This window comes from Drosophila yakuba, chromosome 3R (genome assembly GCF_016746365.2).
Source record: "Drosophila yakuba strain Tai18E2 chromosome 3R, Prin_Dyak_Tai18E2_2.1, whole genome shotgun sequence".
Taxonomy (NCBI): domain Eukaryota; kingdom Metazoa; phylum Arthropoda; class Insecta; order Diptera; family Drosophilidae; genus Drosophila; species Drosophila yakuba.
The window spans coordinates 25,569,592-25,588,196 of NC_052530.2; the positions used below are offsets into that span (position 1 = coordinate 25,569,592).

Sequence of the window (18,605 nt, forward strand, 5' to 3'; positions counted from 1 at the left end):
TTTTGATCCATTAATGATCATACTTTGATCCCGTAATGATCCATTAATTGTTGCTCAATTAACAGTCATGCCTCGAAATTATAAGTCTCTCCAAGAAGTTGAGCATCCCCTGGAAGCTAGAGTACACCACATAGATTGAATATCAATTCCCCCGACTCATTCGCTCACACGAATGCCAAGAATGCCGCAGACCCGCTGGCAGATGCGGCCAGTTGGTGCCCCATCCTGCGACTCCAACGCCGAGCTTGCCCCCCCGTTTGCCAATCTGGAGTCCCCTGGGTGCGGGCTTTGCGCCTAGTTGCAATTAATTGAGGCGATTGGCTTACAATGCGTGTTCTGGGGGCAACCAGGAAGCGAGCTTTCAGACAGTAACTCCCATACAGACAAAGATACGGATACAGATACAGATACAGATACAGATACAGATACAGAGACAGCTGGCTTTTCTGATCGGCAGCTGCAAAATCACTTGCCATCGATCCGCTCGAGTGGCAAAACTGTGCTGCACTTGCCGCCATCCATCAAGAATCGACTCCATCCACCGATTTCGATGCCACTGGACTTTCTGGAGTTTTTTTTTTTTTTTGGTTTTTGTAGGCTGCGTGCCGTGCACAAATTAATGCCCAGCTTGGGCTTTCTGTGTCAATTATATTAATGCATGCGGCGGCTACCGGGGAGCCGCGCATCTTCATTGAGCAAAGTATCTTGCTATCTTTGTATCTTTCTATCTGACCATCTATGTGGCGCATTATGTCATGCCGACTGTCGGCGTGCCTCAATTCTTTGCTTAGATCTCTGCCGCCTCTTCTGCGAAGTGTGACCGATGGATGGATATGGCATAGGCCATACCGATTTCCCATCGACCATTGGTCTTTCTGGCTCCTGGTTGGCCATCATCTCCTGGGGTGGCCTAAACAAGTTGTTAGCCCGATTGCAAGTAGCTGGCGGGTTGGTACACGGCGACTACTGAACTGCAGCGGCTCAATCCTTGACCCACATCCTTCCATAGAAATAGAAAAGTAAATGTGTACTCGCGTTCACAGAGGAGTGACGTCAATGGGTTTGCTTCTGGGTTGGATGCCAGTGGAGTAGTTGCCAAGGATAAGGCTCAAGGCTCGGCGGCTGGGTAGCCGTGTATTTATGGGAGAAAGTTCACTTGGAGTAAGTTTACTCTATTAGCATGTATTTCCCATTTACCAACACGCGCTTGGGAAATCCCTTTAAAAATTACTACTTAAGTTATTTCCAACATTCAGATGACTGCATACCTCATGGAATAAGAATCTGTTTGTACTTTAAATATTCCTTAATTAATAGCACCATTTGCAAGTCTTCTGTATGAATCTTTAATTGCCTTTAATTTCTGTAATAAAATGCATTATCAGCAATTGAAATGCACTGTCTAAACTTTTGATGGCTTAATTCCAATTATCTCGTTAAACGTTTAAGCTATTTAACTAATATCTAAAACGGGCTTTTTTGCTAACTTGTCAAAACAAATCTTGATGCAACCGTTTTAGCTAGACAAATTGATCCAGTTTTCTATCGAGTGTCAGTGGGATGAGAATAAGATCGATTCCGGCATTTGCAGTGGCAGCAAAAAGAGCCGGAAATTGTGAAAAATCTGAGTGAGCAATTTAGATGTCAGCTGAAATTGAAAGGCGAGCATGCAAAGTAATTTAAGCAGATGGATGGCATTTCGGCGCGTGTTTGGTTTAATGTTCATTAGGAGCAATTGGTGGCCCAAGTGGCCAAGTGATTCACTTACGTATAGTGAAGTGGTCGCCATCCTTCGTAGAGTTTAAGCGGACGATTGATGGGCTTGGTCGTGTTATCCTCGACTTCTGCTGGCGGCTCCAGCGCCGGAATGTCACCCACTTTCGGATCCACCATCCTTGTTTCGGGCTTCGCACTCGACGCGGACATGCTGGTTGCCAAGGTTGTGGTGGTTATGGTGGGTGTGGTCCTGGGCGTGGGCGTGGAACTTGGCATTGGAGTGGGCGTGGCCGCATCCAAGGGCGGCGGAGAATTAATGCTCACCCAGCCGGCAGTTTGGATGGGCGTACCATTCGCATCGTGGTGATCGGCGGTGATGCAACTGAGGAAGTGGAAGGATACAAATCAGTTTTGGTTGGACTTGGTTTATGCAAAGTGCTCGGGTCACACCCAATTCGCATGCTTTTGACCCTTCCACACCTCGAAATGCGTCGAAGGGAAAAGCATAAACTGCTTTCACTTTCCAAATGAGGTCATATAGGTGGCCATCGACTGCCAATTAGCACGCTTGCCAAAACGTTTAGCACAAATGCAAAACGGAACACCGCGAAATAAAGCAAATACCCGGCCAAACTTAAAAAGCGAACCACACCCGTTTTTGTTTAATGTGGATCGGGTTCACTTAGTCACTCACCTAGGAGTCACTTCCTTGGGATTCAATCCCTGCCTGGTCACAAAATAGGTAATGGCAATGGTGAAGAGTAGGGCCAGCACGGTGATGAAGGCAGCGATGATGAGACAGGCTTTGGAAACATAAACCCCGGATGGAGGTCCATTGAAAACATACTTTTGGCCATTCTTGGTCTTCAGCTGACCGCCTGGAAAAGACATAAAACACGATTTAATAACAAGTTAAGATAAAGGAATCTCTTTTATACACACAAGTATTTTCCCCCAAAAGAACAAGTGATGGAACGAACTATATGAGCCGTCTGAAATTATCACACCTACATATCTATAGTTTTACAACTGGGCCATAAAGTTTCAGCTTTGTCCAATTAATTGATTGTTTTCACTGCATTCAAAATTTGTTTATAGATCTTCGCATCGAATTATTGTTTCGAAATTTGTGGAATGCCAATGTGCATTATGTGCATACATACCGTCCATGTAAACAATTGATGGCAACATCAAACTGATTTATAGCATAATTTAGACAAGGCTCTCGAGTGCTTGGAAAACTACATAATGTTAGCAGGCCATTTAGCGAAGTGTCGAGAACGACATGTGGAAAACCAATCGCGCCTCCCCCCGCGTTTTCCATTCACCCCGCTGAGTTTCTGGCCCAAAGCGATCGTTAAACTCGCTCTTTATGGCGAAAAATGAACTCAAGTGAAAATTAATGTTTAGCTCATTATAAAGAGCAAAACAGACTGTCGAACAAGCCAAGAAGTACCAAACTAGTTGGAACTGAGCCAAAACGCATAGCACAGTGGTGACCAAAAGTATGGGGGCACTAGACTTAAGTAACAGCACTAAACTACTGAACAAACATTGACAGGTTAATTGCATTTAAGATGAGTAATAGCTGCAGCACTTAATTCAACAGAAAACTGCGTTTTTCCTGGTAGTCTTATCTGAAAACCTTGCGCTAAAAATACATAATAGCGTGGTCATCTGATAAGCAAAGAACCGTGATCGTGATAAGCAAAAAATTCCAACGCACGCGGAAGTAGATAAATAGCGAAAAATAAAATGGTATCAGATGGCTTGAAGTGGTCACTACTTTCCGCACTCACTGTCCCCCTGTGTCAACGAACGGGAGCAGAAACAGCAGCACGTGCTGCGAATTTTCAATTACCACTGTCCGATTACCATTTCCCTTCATGGCCTTCATCGAGAAGTATAGTATAGTAGGAGGCCTCAAACTTTTTATGATGTGTGCGCATGGCACTTTTATAGGAAAGGCATCGTTACCAGTGAGCCAACGCCATCGTGTTTTAATTAAATTTCACTCCAGACAAACCACCGAGTGTGTTTTCGTGGAAAGGTTGCGGTAACTTTCTAACGTGCACTCTCATCGATTTTCCACCTATCCGAATTCCCATTCCCATTCCCATAACCATTCCCCATCCACCTGTTGCAATGTATCTGCAGTTCATCGCGGGCGGGGGGCCGAACATCTGCTCCAAGAAACGCGCCCCATTACCGGCATCCCCCGGCTTTGATCTTCGACCATGGTGGTGCGCTGGAATTTATGTGGTGCAGTTGAAAATAAAACGAGCAACTGCACCACCTGCAGCTGCGATCTGATTGAAGGGTGATGAATCAGTTGTCAAGCAGCATAACTCAGTGATAGCAGCGCACTGAAAGCTTTTCACTTTGCCTTTAACTTTTCCCAACTTTTCCATTTCCCCCGCAATTTATTGTTTGTTTGCCTCTGCAGCTGCAGCAAGAGAGGTGGTAAAAATCTGATTCTGATGAACACACGTGATGAACCAGAATTTCCGCTGGAGCGGGTGTTTCGATGTTACTTCATTAGCAGCGGGCAGCTAACCACTTCATCGCATTGTGCCCCACCCGAATGTCGATTTAATATGCACAAGTCGAAGTTTAAGTAGCGTCAAGCGGCAATAAAACATTCAAATTAAGCTGCATGGATACGGATACCCACTTTTTGTTTAATGCGGTGAAATTGTGTGAAAAATGGGCACGCCCACCGACGACGAGATTTCGGTTTTCGAGTTTGAATTTTATGTGGGAATGCCGAACCCGTCAAATTTAACGAACATGGCTAATGAAAATGCTAATTCGCTTTGATTAAAAGTTGGGATCTTCTGGAGCGATCAGTGTATGAAAAGATCTTTAAATGGAGCGGCTACTCCAACAAACTATGCCTAAAAAAAACTGTAGAATGCAGATTGCCTTAAATCCCTACAAGTCATTGCCTAATTTTTATTCAAATGTTCGTTTCACATAAATTCTAGTTTTTTTACTAGGCTGAAAAGATATTTAACAGTGCAAAATTTACACTTTGTTAGAGTGGAAAGTAGTAGGTTATTGTATACCTCTTTTATATCAGTTCTATATCAGTTGTTATAAATTTTGAAACATACCCAAAAATCTGTCCTTTGAAATGTAATCGAAATGGAAACGTTTACGTATGTTTTTCGTGTCGTCGAGCTTAAAGTTACGTAGTTTGGCCACAAGTCCTTGCAAAGGACCTCCGCCCGCGGTGGCAGATCCTGCCGCCGAAGGACCTGGTGGTGATGATAATGAAGCAGAAGCAGATGCAGAAGCAGATGCAGATGCGGATGCAGATGCGATTTTGGCTGATGTCGGAGTGGCGGCTGTTGATGTGGTGGTGGGCGCGTAAATGGCCGATGCCATCAATGGGATTTGCAGTTTGGGATTGGTATAGGATATGATCGCTGCGTTCGACGAGAGGGAGTAGAAGAAAAAACAGAGAGCAAGCTGAATTTCAAGCCAAATGAGTTAGGAAAGCAAGGTGAAATGTTTGGATGTTTCATTTATTATATGTTACAATAACTAATGAGCATGTGATGAGCATGTGATGATCATGTGATGAGCGTGACCAATGTGAGCGAAATGATGAGAAAAGAACATAATATGCGGGGTAGGAAACTAAAAGTAAGAGTACTATATGTACAGGGTAGATACATATGTGCGGGTGAAGTCGATTCGTTTGGTTGGCAATTAAATTGAACGGCATTTAATTAAATTGACGCCGCGACTGATGGGGGGGAAAATCGAAAAGGGGCAAATGAAAATGCGTTCAGTGGCACGTGTCGCTGCAGGGGGCTGGTCTGATTTTTCATTTACCCCCTCCCTCCTTCAAGCCTGTTGAATTCCGCCAATCGATTTTCCCACCGCTTTGTTGTTTACCAGCGATGCGTGAGTGTAAATTACACAGAGGCGATTTGCCGATGGCCGGCGCCAAATGTTTCGCATATCGCTAAAAATACAAACGCACATTTGCAACGCATGTTCATGCAATCGGCGGTGGTGAGTGTGTGTCGGCACCTCGGTGTTATTCAACTTTGGCAGATCGGCAGCCACATCTATAATTAGCCATAAGGAAATTTTAATTCCCAAATGATTTTTGCACATTTATAGATATAACACGACGAACAATGGCACTCAAAAGTGCTTCCGAGTAGTACACGAAGTGATACCCTCCAGATTCCAGTGGGTAAATAAACAGAGTTGTTGTAAAAGTGCCTAAATAAATATCCGCAATCACTTCTTGCTGTGTGTATATCTTAGATTTGCTGAGGAATGTTTAATTTGTAGGGAATCATTTTGAACTGCATTTTAATTGAACTTTATTATATCCCATCAATCAGGCAATTTCTGCTGATATTAATCAAGATTTTTCTGGCACCCAAAGGCCCATATATTCGCCATCTATTAATTCCCGAAATTGCCACTTTCCGAACCCGATTTATAATATTTTTTAGCACTTTCTGGCCTCGAACATCAAAGTCTGATGGGCTCACCAAGCCAGAAACCGCCAAATGAATCATCGACTCAGTTGATCACTCAAACGAAACCAAAACACCTATTCGAATTCGGAACCCCATACCATTATTTCCCATCGGGTAGTTTTTATGATACTCGTTTTGGTTTGGCTTTGCTTTTGCTGTGTCGTTAAACGAAATCGAAAATGAAAATGAAAATGAACTTAACTCATAAAACCTAAATGTGGCAACTGTTTGCATTTCGCACACACACAAACACCAGATCGTTTTACACGGCGTTACTTGCGTTCTGTGGTCTCAAATTACGCGAAGGGGAATGGTGGGGGCCACTACTCCATATCTTAATGACTCAATCATGCGTTAAATGCCAAAACATCACAAACACTTTAGAGCACATGTTTGTATGTTATGTGGACGCTAACTAGAGTTCAATAGCAGCCATAACAAAAATTTGATTACGCGACTTTGAACTTGGGTAAGTGATTCGGCTAAAACGAATAACGTAAACTGTTTGCGATTAGTGTACAGCGAAGTTTATTCAAAGTTCTAGAATAATATCAGTAGATATCAGTAATAATAGTAGTAGATTAGATGCACTTACACCAAAAACCAAGTTAATAGTTTTTATGTATGAATATGTATTTATTGTTTCTAATGCAATTGACAGCATTTTAAAGACCTTATTCGTTATGATGACCGGTAAATGGTGGTATAACAATATTAATGTTGCGCAAGACCCACAAACGATACATTCTTATCACAAAGCTGACGTTTAATTGGAAAGAAATTGTCGCATTTACGTCATCGAACTGCCGTGGCTGCTTTCTTCCAACATTGAGGGCCCAAACAAAAGTGGTATCTTATCGCATTCATCGAAATCAGAGGCAGTCAAACAAGCGTTTCTTCATTTTTTTCTCACTCTCACTCTGTTATTTTCGTTAATTGTGCATGTTGGGGAGGAGTTTTTCCCCCCATTACCCCCATCTCCCCATGAAGTGCGATTCCAATTGGATACGTTCGCTGTGTCTGTGTCATATTTAATGATAACCCATTTTCCCCCAAAAGGGGTACGAGGTATGTGGGTTATGTAAACAACTTCTGGTCATGCTTACAAGTGAGTTGCATTCAGCTGGCCCCCAGACAAAGATGCCCCAACTGCGATAGCCACTGGCATGGGGGCATGGAATCATGGAATCCCTTTTCACGCTCATTTCTACTTCTTTCTTCAAGTGTTGGTCCAAAACTGGGTTGATTCACTGGCTCTTCATCACTGGCTCGCCATGTGTCAGGGATCTGTTGGCTGCTTTTTTGCATTTCCCTTTACTTCATTGACCCAGTTTTATGTTCAAAAAGGAAGTCTCCTGACACTTTCGGCATTAATTACAGCGCCGAAGAAAAATCAAAACACATGTGTGTCGCTTCAGGAGAAATGCTATATAGGTCATATGGAAGAACACATCTGCAAGATCGAAGCAATATATACAGCGATATTATGGTCATACAAAGTCGCGCTACACTTTTAATTGGCCCCCCACTTAAGTTGCTAAACAAAAAGTACATTGTATGTGGGGGTTTTCCTTTTTTTTATGGTTTTGCAGAGGCAGCCAAAATGTCTGCGCCCAACAATAACAAATGTTAGCCGCCTCGCATTGTCAATTGCTGAATGTTTAAATGTTTGAATGTTTACCAAGGCGAAAGAGAATGGGGGGTTTGGCCAACTGATCCCATCGGCCACGAGTTTAGTGAACTCGGGTGCCAGAACGTGTCGAGGAACTCCAATGGAGTTGAGTTCTGGTGCTTTTATTTTTATTTTTATTTTTCCCCATTTCTCCACATTTCGCATGGGTCTAATGAACCATTCAGTCGATGATTAGAGGGTGTGTTGTGGTGGCTGCCGGAAAAAATTCTGCGGAAATGTCAGCATAACTCGTGGAACTTCAAATCGCTAATGTTGCATGCACCGAGGTAATAAACCATTCATTTGTTGTCACATCGCATGAACAAATCCCATCTCGTACTCATCTGGAAAACTCACAAGACGCCGCAATGTTTATTCGGCATTTTCTATCTTTTGTAGGCCTTTTTGTAGCTTTGACGCCTGAACAAAATGCTTGTTTACTTCTGGCCGAGCTTGACCTAATCCATTTGCTTTGATATCCGCCGCTTCCAACTCGAATTCGTTGAATTGCACACAGTTTTTATATCGGTTTTTACGAGAAGAAAAGCAAACAAATAGAAAGTGAAACATCATGACATTAACATAACTCGCCTGAAAGCGCGATTTGTATTTTATTAAATATTCAATATTTTCCACAGTTGCAAAAGGCAAAAACAAAGGCTAATGAAGTCGTCCAGACAATGCACTTAATTATGCGTCAACTGGTAGCCAAGATCCAGATGTGTTGTTGGGTTCCTCCGTTTGGGTCACATTTCCGGTGCAGAGCAGAGCACAAAGAAACTGAACACCAAAAACCAGTCGCTTTATTTGCAGTTACCCAACGGTAGCCAAAAGAAAAGAATGGGGAAAGAATTACCAGCCGACTTAATTATAATTGTATATTCTGGCACACTTGAGGCATTCCCTCGATGGGAAAACACAATGATATGGTGACATATCCCAACAGAACTTGCCACCTTTGCACCCAAAAGGCACCAGAATCTGAAGTTCTTAAGATGCTGGAGTGGGTATGACAACATTTGGCAGCCAAATAATACGTCTGGGCGACAAACAAGCCTTGAGATTTTGAATGTTTTTCCTCGGCTTTGGCTGGATGTTTGGGCTGTGATTTATCATCACAACTGCCGTTGACACCCTTACTCTTACACCCGGAGTGGGCGTGGCAACCGGGCATTCGCCATGCCACTTCATGCCCCAACAGACGTGCAACTCGAAATGCAATTCGCTTCACTCCGCCAATTACCATACGATAACCATTAGGGCCGAGCAAAACGAAGCATTTCGCATGCAGCGATCAAGTGGCTGTGGAATATTTTGTGGAGGGTCTCAAAAAATGCCTTAAAGAAGTACAATATTTACTTGAAATGCTTGTAACACCACGAAATCTGAATGATTTTATGATAGCAGTAAGCAGCGTTTATAGAAACGTGACTCATATCCATTGCTCCAAATTTATGCTTTAAATTCCGCCCGAAACTCTGTACAAAAGCCGTAAAATCTAAATTCCAGTCATAAACGCTGTCCAAAGTTTACCAATCAGTTGGTTACATTATGCCAGGCACAACCTTCCTCAGCTGAAAAAATGACAAATTAAAGCACTCAAATCGAAACTTTGCCATGCAGTTTTCGAGTGCGGCTAATTTGTAAATTAAATTAGCGCTCATTCCCATTTTGCCAATGCGGAATGACTATATGACGCCACCGGGCAACAAAGCAGCCGTCAGTGTGTTTTAGACACTCATAAACCTCGCACAACCCAATTTTAATTAGCCGTACAAACCACGAGATTCGAGATACAAAAGCCAGAAAGCCGCCCATGCAGCTCGTGGGTGAAGTTCCTTCACAAACATTTTGCAAGTCTAGTCTGCTCCACGAAATGCCATAAAAAAGTGGACGAGAAGCAGTGGATTTCTACCTGGCGAGAATAACTCATTCAAGTTGAATAAACTTCGAAATAGCCAAAGAACGGGTAAAAAGCACTTCTCTGTTTAAAATGTCAGGGGCATAGTCTCACATTTTATTGAGGGATCTTTATAGAAGCCCCCTGAAGTCACTTCACTGCCTAAAAGTCGGAAAACAATTTCATGTTTTAATTATCGACGACACGTAACGCAAGCGAATGTAGCAAAAAAAAAATTGCTTAATTTTTTCAAAGTTTTCGCAGTTGATAAGAAGAAACGTTGCGTTTTTCTACAAGTAGTTTTGATTGTTTTATGGCATGCAACAATTTTGATGAGTTTCTGATTTGACGACTAAATTGGTTGGCGTTTTTGTAATAAGTCGTTTAAGCGTTTTACAATTGCTGGCATTTTTGCCAGTCAACAGCAATTTATTCATTCATAAAAAACACATTCAAAAGTGGGTGTAAAAATGCTGAAACTTATGAAAGAGTTTGCAAAAGTTCAATGGAAAATATTTACACCATTCTGAGCTTCAGCAATAAATCGTCTAATATTTTATTTATTGCTAATTGTTTACATAGAAAAGAAAGAAAAATTCCTCCTATTCACATATTTTATTTATTGCTAATTGTTTACTTTGGGAAGAAAAATTCCTTCTATTTATTCTTCTGTGCAGTTAGCATTTTGAGTCTTATCGAAAGTGAATATCTGACTTGGGCCCACCCACTTTCCATCAAAGTAGACACGCCCACCACGGTTTCCATATCAGATCATTAAATAAATTGGCACGTAATTTCGTAATGTGCATAAACCATCATTTCGTATAATTAAATAGTCTATTCTTTTCACTTTAGCTGTCCTTGATGGGAATTAAAATGTCACCGTATATAACCCATCATTTGCTCGTTACACACACGCTTTTTGGCATAAATATACCTAAATTATTATTTACTTTCAGGAAATATTCGCATTTTAAATTATGACTGCACACTGTAAACTTGACGTTTTGTTTTGTTTTTTAGCGCTGGTTTTTTATGAAGCTCATTTAATCGGTAGCTAGTTGGCTGTTAGCCAAATTATTTGGCTCTCGTTTTCAGCTGCCTGGCAGTGACATTGTCACGCCTTTTTGGTGAAAGTATTTTCGAAACATTTTATTTTTAATTGTCTGTCAGAAATGTGTGCTCTTAGTGCCACATTAGCTCAGATCTAAGAAAATGTTGGCCCATACGAGTAAGGTGAGTAAGTTTTCCGCGAAATTCAGATTCATAAGTGGCTTTAGTTGGGCTCCTCAGATCTCGCATGTGGTGGCTTATCCAGGCACTTTGATCCACCGGATCCACTCGCAATTCTGACATTGGCTGGTGTTTGATTTATCGCTGTCATTTATCCACTGCCACAAAAGGGGCAGCTAATTTGAGTTTAATGAAGCCCGCAACACCTCAGAAATCTCCCTACATACATACATACTATATATAATATCTTTGCCCGAGGGCTTGTCAGTGTCCAATCGTCGAAACAGCCTACGCCACACAGCCCAAGGTTTGTTTTTATTAAAAAAAATTGATTAATTGCCATGGGGGATTTTTTCACATTTCCGTTTATTCTCTTTCATTTTTTTTTGCGCTAATTTAGAGCTGGCCTACGGTTGCCAATTATGGGAATTTGGAGTAATCCAATTATGAGTTGTGTGGGTGGCAATGCTTGCTCCGATCTCACTACAGATACAAATACTACAGATACAGATACAGATACATACCCATGTATCTGCACTTAACTTCACCCACTGCCACTGCCTGTGTATCGGCACCCTGCCATTTACAATGGCCTTTGAGCTGATAAGAATCTGTTCCGCATTATGACAAATGTTCGCAGTGGCCGCCAGTCTTATATGCAACTCAGGTGCCCGGAGGCCCGACAATTTATCTGACTATTAAACGCCAATCTGGAGGGGCTTCAAATACGTGCGCCGGTCTTGCAGACTGCCAACTGATGGATAGCATCTTTCGCCTTCAACGCCGTTTACTTTGATGCATTTTCCAGCCACAATCCCCACCACACAGTGACGGTGGCTAAGTCACGAGGTGCCCCTGGTCTTTTGTGTTGGCCATTTTAGCTAATTTCGTTCGAGAATGTTGGTGAAAAAACCACAATTTTGCATGCATACTACAAGACCGAGCTTGAAATCTACACCGAAAATCACTTAGCCCCATTTAGCACGACTGACCATTAAAATAAATTATTTAATATTATTATTGGCGATAAAGCTGCTAAATAATGTGGCTGCAAAATGTTTAAGATTTGACAGGCAGTTAGTCTTAGGCAAGATAAAATCGACAGAAAAATTGGCTTTGCTTATTCTTAGCCCGAAAACTGGCAGTGATTTACTTGGCAGAAGACAGCTCAAAGTGGACTTCCTATTTTGCCATATATTTAGCTAAAGTTTGATGACTTCTCGACTTTCATATGCTGCAAACTGCCAGCATTGCCCCCAATGAAAATCTGAAGTCGAAATGGCTGCGCATGCGCATAAACTCCAGCTGCTGACTAATAAAATTTGCATATCCATATGAGCATAGTTTTCATTGCTCGCAATGAAATGAAACGCCTTAGATGAAATATGTCAACAGCAATTGGCGCTACTGCAAATTGATTTCAATTGTATGCACAAGAGCGCCAAGAGCTGACGTCATTTCCACGATTTTTTGCCGCCGCTTGTTGGTCAAGTTGCTAATCGTTCAGGGCCAAAACCGGCTAGATGCACTGGGAAAAAATGATGACTTGAATTGCAATACCTCAAATAAAGGCAGCCCTCAAAGAACTCTGTCTACCAATGAGTTGCTGTTAGTGGGAAAGAATGAATACTGCAATATTTTCTCTAAGCACAACCATATTTTCGAAATCTATATTACCACATAATATTTTTCTCGTGTTCAAAACCGGCGAGGCACCCATGCAAATAAACACGGCGACTTGCGAAGAATTTGGTTGCAATTCGTTCGAGGAGCAGGCCAAAAACAATTTAAATGCAAATCACGTGTTCTTCTGGCTGCAACCGATCAATTGGCCAGCGATTGCGGATTGTGGCCTGAACTTGGACCACAAATTGAGGTGGAGAATGCCATTTTCCAGTGGGCAATGAAAACTGACATTTCAGCGAAATGGGGACAGTGGGAGAGAAAATAGAAATGATCAAATCGCGGCGACATGAACAATTTCCACATATATTGACTGTTCAGGAAAATGTGTCACTCACAAAAAGTCTTGGAACAATTGATTGTAAGAGTAAATCATATCGAATGGGCCATTAAAAAATTTCAAACATTGAGCAACCTGAGATGCATTTTCCATGTCGTGTAATTGAACACCTTAAACGATTTGAAAAACACTTTAATGCCCAAGCAAAGTTGTCTTGACGGCAAATAAAACGTGTTTCTAGCTCAGGTAAAATCTCTTTAATTCTGTCATAAGTGGGAGGTGTTAAGCTGAACGCCTTTATTTCCACTTCTTAACGAGATTTATGCAAATTTGTATAGCTTATCAGCTAGCCTCATTATGTCAACTTCATTTTTGGCAACGCAATGATCCCAAGATCAACTTAAGGAGCAAACATCAAATGAATGAAGAACAGTGGTCATTTGAAATTTATTAACTTTAAATGTCTGGATCGTTTTGTTGGTTTTCTCTGATTATTTATTGATTTATTATGCATACCCTTTCCCAGTGTACATACATATGTATGCCAATATTCGGTGGTGCTCCGGAACTTTGGGCCAACGGCATTTGTCATGCTGTCGTCATCGTTCGTGGTTGGTCTTTTATTTATGTTCTAACATAAAAATATACATATAGTTTACGGTCCGCGCAAGGTCACAAGGTCAGTTTGATAGCGAACCAAGCATGACTAATTTAGTGTTTGATTTACAGAATAATTTCTTTTGTTTACAGCATGTTTTTCCAATGTCATAAACGCTGATGCCAAACATAGTTTAATTACAATTTAATGGCGCACTCAGTTGTCTTCATTAAAGCATTTGCGCAGCTGTGAAGTGTGTGTTTATGTACCGAATTCAAGAGCAAATAAATGTATAAATTTCGACTGCCATCAGCGATTCTTGTGAATTCGATGAACAAGAAGCTAATCTGTTTCTTATTTATTTTCGGTGGAGGTGGAGTAGAACGACTTTGGCCAGACAAACGAGAGGGAAACCGCATCAGGCGATCCTAAGGCCATGGCCAGCCAAAGAAAGATATATGAGATTTTATGCTGGCCCAAAGAATTCCAGGAATTAAGCTTTAGCTTTGCTTTGCTTCGGTTTTGGCATTCACAAAACCGCCAATTTATTGCCGTTTCAATTCGCTTGCAGTCCTTAAAAAAGCGCTGGCTCCACGAAGATGACATCATATTGGAGTTCCGAAAACAATTTTCAACCGTGAAAGACGTGACCGCGTTGCACTTTTGACGCCACGTACTTGAAGACGCCGCTTGAGGAACTGCAAAAACCTATAATTTATGACAGTTTTTGCCTTCTCGCAAATGAATATTAATTGAAATCGCCCAGCTTCCCAGCTTCATAGCATCCCAACATCCGTCTGACAGACAGTTTTGCCTTTTGTGGAACATTCAGTTGTCAGCGTGCTGACTACTTTACGCTTCATTTTTCACAATATTTCTATGGAGAATTCCCTTTTTTGCATGCCATTACTTATGGGAAAATACGTACATGGAATCAAATATGATAGGCATGGCCAATTTGGGCTGCGATTTACATTCGCTAATCCCTTTTTTTTTTCAAAAATTATAAAAATAGTGATTGGGATAGTTAGCTATGTTTATTGGCAGTACAAAACGGTCTTCATTTCTGCTCTGTCACCTTTTTTGGCCAAGTTATGGCGAAAACCCCAATTTAAAATATCACGTTTTTGGCAAAACTTTTTTTTTATTTTATGATAAAAAATAATCACTATTTTTTCGAAAGCAATAAAAGTAGTGGTCCAAAAGTAAAATGTCATACCTCGTTGAATTCGTAACAAAATTCCCTATCCTCCTGTGCTCAAAAAAGGAAATTCAGATTTTTGGCCATTTTTCGCAAATTTTAATGATGTTACCCCTTACAAAAAATGCGAAAATTTGGCCAAAAATTATTTTAACAGAGTCGATCAAAAAGTGATTTGGTTGGTTAGTATTGGTAATTAGGAGTACAAAAATTTAGTTCTTTTTAACTTTCTGACCATTTTTAGCCAAATCATGCCAAAAATATCAATCGTAAATATTGAAATTTTGGCAAAAATCGATTTTCTGTTTTTTTTATCAGTATTTTGATCACAGCATTCGAAATAGTCTTCCAAATATGGAATGTCATGCCTCGTTGAGCTCGTAATTAAATTTCCAATCGAACTGTGTTTTCAAAAAAAACTCTTTTTTTCACATTTTTTGCAATTTTTAATGATGGTGCCCCTTATCAAAAATGCGAAATTTGTAAAAAATTGTTTTTTTGAAAATTATAAAAATAGTGGTTGGTGGCAGATTATGTAAATAAAACGAAGCAAAAATAGAATGCCACTTGGGCAGTTGTGGCGTCACAAGATATAATAACAAAGTGTCAGCGACCGATCATCGATGATTCTAGGGAGCCCTTTAGATGAAGGGGATTCACTGGTGGGCAAACCGGCTTTTGAGCTCATTGCCATATATCTCAGACTTAAATTGGGCGTCATCGAAATGAATGGGAGGGCCCATCCATATGGCAATCCAGTTGCCCCACCTCGCCGATCCCATAATTATGCGTTGGTTATGAAGACGTGTGTAGAACAAGTGATTAAATGGAAGATCTTTCAATTTACCTGGACTTTCCACACCCATTATGGCGTCAGAATCCTCTGCAGCAGGTATTTGAAAGAATTTGGTGATTTTTGGGTTAGTTGCTGTGCTGTGACTCAGTCGTCAGGTAACGTAATTGTCTATTTCTATTTCTATTAGCCAAAGTGTTTGCCAAAAATAAAAACAAATAGAACTAATATTGCAAATCTAGATGTATTGCCTCAGTGCTCTGACTAATGGTGAGTGAAGTGTCTGTTTGAATAATTTGCATCTGCATTCGCATTTGCATTTGCATTGCTAATAAATTGCAGAATTCGGTGTCACTGTGCAGATCTCATCGTTCTTTTTTTTTTAGATTCTCTAGAATTTGAATTCAAAGTCAAATATTTTGCTGAAACATCTGTCGGTGTTTTGCTGAATGAATTCTGCATTGTGCGAGAAATATTTTTAGGTATTGTAGGTGAGCTTATCGCATAGAAACCACAAAATGAATGAGAAAATACTCGTATTTATTGTCGAAAACAGTCATGATGTAAGTGTCTCTATGGCGTCTGAATCCTATATATATATCCTATATATCTTTTGCACTGGTGGGCGACTACGAATAATTAGCTGATGAAACAAACATTTCGCAGTAATTAAAATTACTTGGTTTTCGAATAAATCGTGCAGATGTACAGAAACCAGTGGTATAATTTTGTCTTAATAAAAGTTTTATATTCAATTTTATAGATAATAATTAGCCAAGAACTCAAAGCTTGCAGAATAAATATCTATAAATGTCAACAGTCCAACTAAGTAAAGGTACTTTTATATTGGTTTCCTGTAAATGGCATAACTCAAATGATCTTAAATCTTTTTAAATGATCTTAAAACAAGAGTAAATATGAGCAGCATAAATGTAAGGCAGAAGCTATTTCATCCAAAAAAAAACATGTAAATTCCAGTAAAAAATATCCATGAAGTTTAACTTAGAACCACTTTCTTAATATTTCATTAATGCTCAAAATGGCCCAAAGGTAAAATGAGTATTTAATTTACACTCCATCCATTCAGCGCACAAAGAAATGAGAAGAAACTGGCCAAATGAAATTCAATAAATCTCCAAGCAATCAACAGCATTTCAAACTCAAAACGAGAATTGCATCAAGGAAAGGCATTCTTGAGTATCGCATGGCACCCACTTGAATCGAAGGATTTTATGGATTTAATGGATTCAACTCACCTTCGTTGACGTAACCGCCCTCCATGGTGCCAAAAGTGTACACCTCGCTCCGGTTGCGATTGCCTCTGCCCTGGAACACTTTTTGGCCGCGACCTACGTCTATGTGGAGTCAGAAGAAGTCCAGAAGGTGGCAATGGTGATGGGTGATGTGGTGGTATGGGGATTACGACCCCAACGGACTGGCCAATGCACTCCACACACCTCGAATGGATACGAATCCAACAATCTCTCTGTTGCAATGCGTGCGGAGCGCTGTTCGTTCCGCGTTCCGGGTTCTTCGATTCTTATTTATTTTTGTGCCAAGTATTCGGTTGTCTGGCTATTTATTACAATTTATCCACCGATTGCGATGCCGGCACCAGCAGCAGCAGCAGCAGTGCACTCCAAATATCGCAGGCCTGGCCTCAAAGATCTATGGCGTGCAAGTGGCCGGGCATCATTGTGTGCATCTCGGCTGGATGGATGCGGCTGGATATACTCGTATACAAACAATCTCGTCCCACTGTCCCACCAAGTGCGGAAATGTGCTCCCCGAGCGTAAATCTATCTGCCAGTTGGATCTTCGAGCTGCAAACTTCAGATGCAACTTCAGCTGCGACTCCAGCGAAGAGATTTCACCAGAATTTGCATGGATCCACGCTCCTCCACTATTGTCCTCACTTTTTTGGGCTTGGCCTCCTGCTAACAGTTCTCCTTCAGCGACGTTGTCTTCTTGGGCCTGAAAATGCAGTTGGGGGTAAGAATAAAACACGAAAATAAGTAAATGTTCTCCGCCAAATTGACCAAAGATAAAAGTTAACCTCGCATTTGCTGAGGGGTCAAAGTCAGTAAATCACATCGCATAATTGCAATCACTGAGGCGTGGAATCAAAACCTTTGACTTGACCCCATCACTGATCCACTGATCACTGCCTTGACATTCGCTCTATATTGCAATGGAAAACAGATATGACTCGCATGCTTTATCCTCTAAAAATAGCCAACAAAATCATTCCGTCTTGGAATATTTAGCTCCTTCATTTCCGTTTCGCTTTTCGCTCAATTACCCTTCCCCTTCGCATTTTTCACGCATCTGCATGGTTGGCGCCCACGGATTTGTGGACTTACTTTTGTTTTCATCTGCTCGCTGTTTGCTTAAAAAATCTTTCAGCACATAAAATGTTGACAAGTAAACAGGAAAAAAAAGAAACGAATGATGATTACTGCACTGGTATTAAAACAATATTCAAATCCAACAATATCATGGCACCTTCAATAAAACATACTTTGATTAATCCTTATAATATTCACATTTTTTCTTATTGAAAATAAGTTGAAAACTTTCCGTACAAAATTCAAACTATAGCTGCACATGCTGTTCAGTTCATGATGTCACTTTGTCAATGTTTGTGCCGTAAATTGAAAACTAATTTATAATGCAAATACGAGCAGCGAAAAGTAAATAAATCCATAGGAAAACCAAATTTGTTTATCGAAAGCCTGAATGCAATCGCTTGTTTTTTTTATTTTTTATTGTTGGCAAACGCGAACCGTGATCGTATATTTTGACAATGATTAAGCGGCAAGTTCAATGTCAAAGAAGCGAAGCGAAGCCCAAAAGCGGAGACCCAAAAGCGAGTATCTGAGTATTGAATATCGATGGACTCATACATGTTTGGCTTATCCAGACGAAATCGGAAACAAATTGCAAACCGACAAAAACTGAAGAGGCAAAGTCGAAGAACCGCACCCGATAAAAGTTAGCCGCGAACTGCAGAGGAACGCT

At 40.8% G+C, this 18,605-nt stretch overlaps 1 protein-coding gene across 3 annotated transcripts in view; it reads right to left on the reverse strand.

Moving 5' to 3' along the window:
- Positions 1-18,605, reverse strand: part of LOC6538340 (aminopeptidase N) — a 31,402-nt gene that overhangs the window by 4,368 nt on the left and 8,429 nt on the right. Inside the window, exons 3-7 of one of the 3 annotated variants that reach the window (XM_039375272.1) lie at positions 16,841-17,558; positions 15,639-15,674; positions 4,833-5,147; positions 2,411-2,594; positions 1,769-2,098 (exon numbers count right to left, since the gene is read on the reverse strand). In XM_039375272.1, the coding sequence (XP_039231206.1) occupies positions 1,769-2,098; positions 2,411-2,594; positions 4,833-5,147; positions 15,639-15,674; positions 16,841-16,865 (890 nt within the window). In that variant the 5' untranslated portion in view covers positions 16,866-17,558. The remainder of the gene's footprint in view (positions 1-1,768; positions 2,099-2,410; positions 2,595-4,832; positions 5,148-15,638; positions 15,675-16,840; positions 17,559-18,605) is intronic. The other 2 variants (XM_015193301.2, XM_002098829.3) reach the window with 2 other exon arrangements.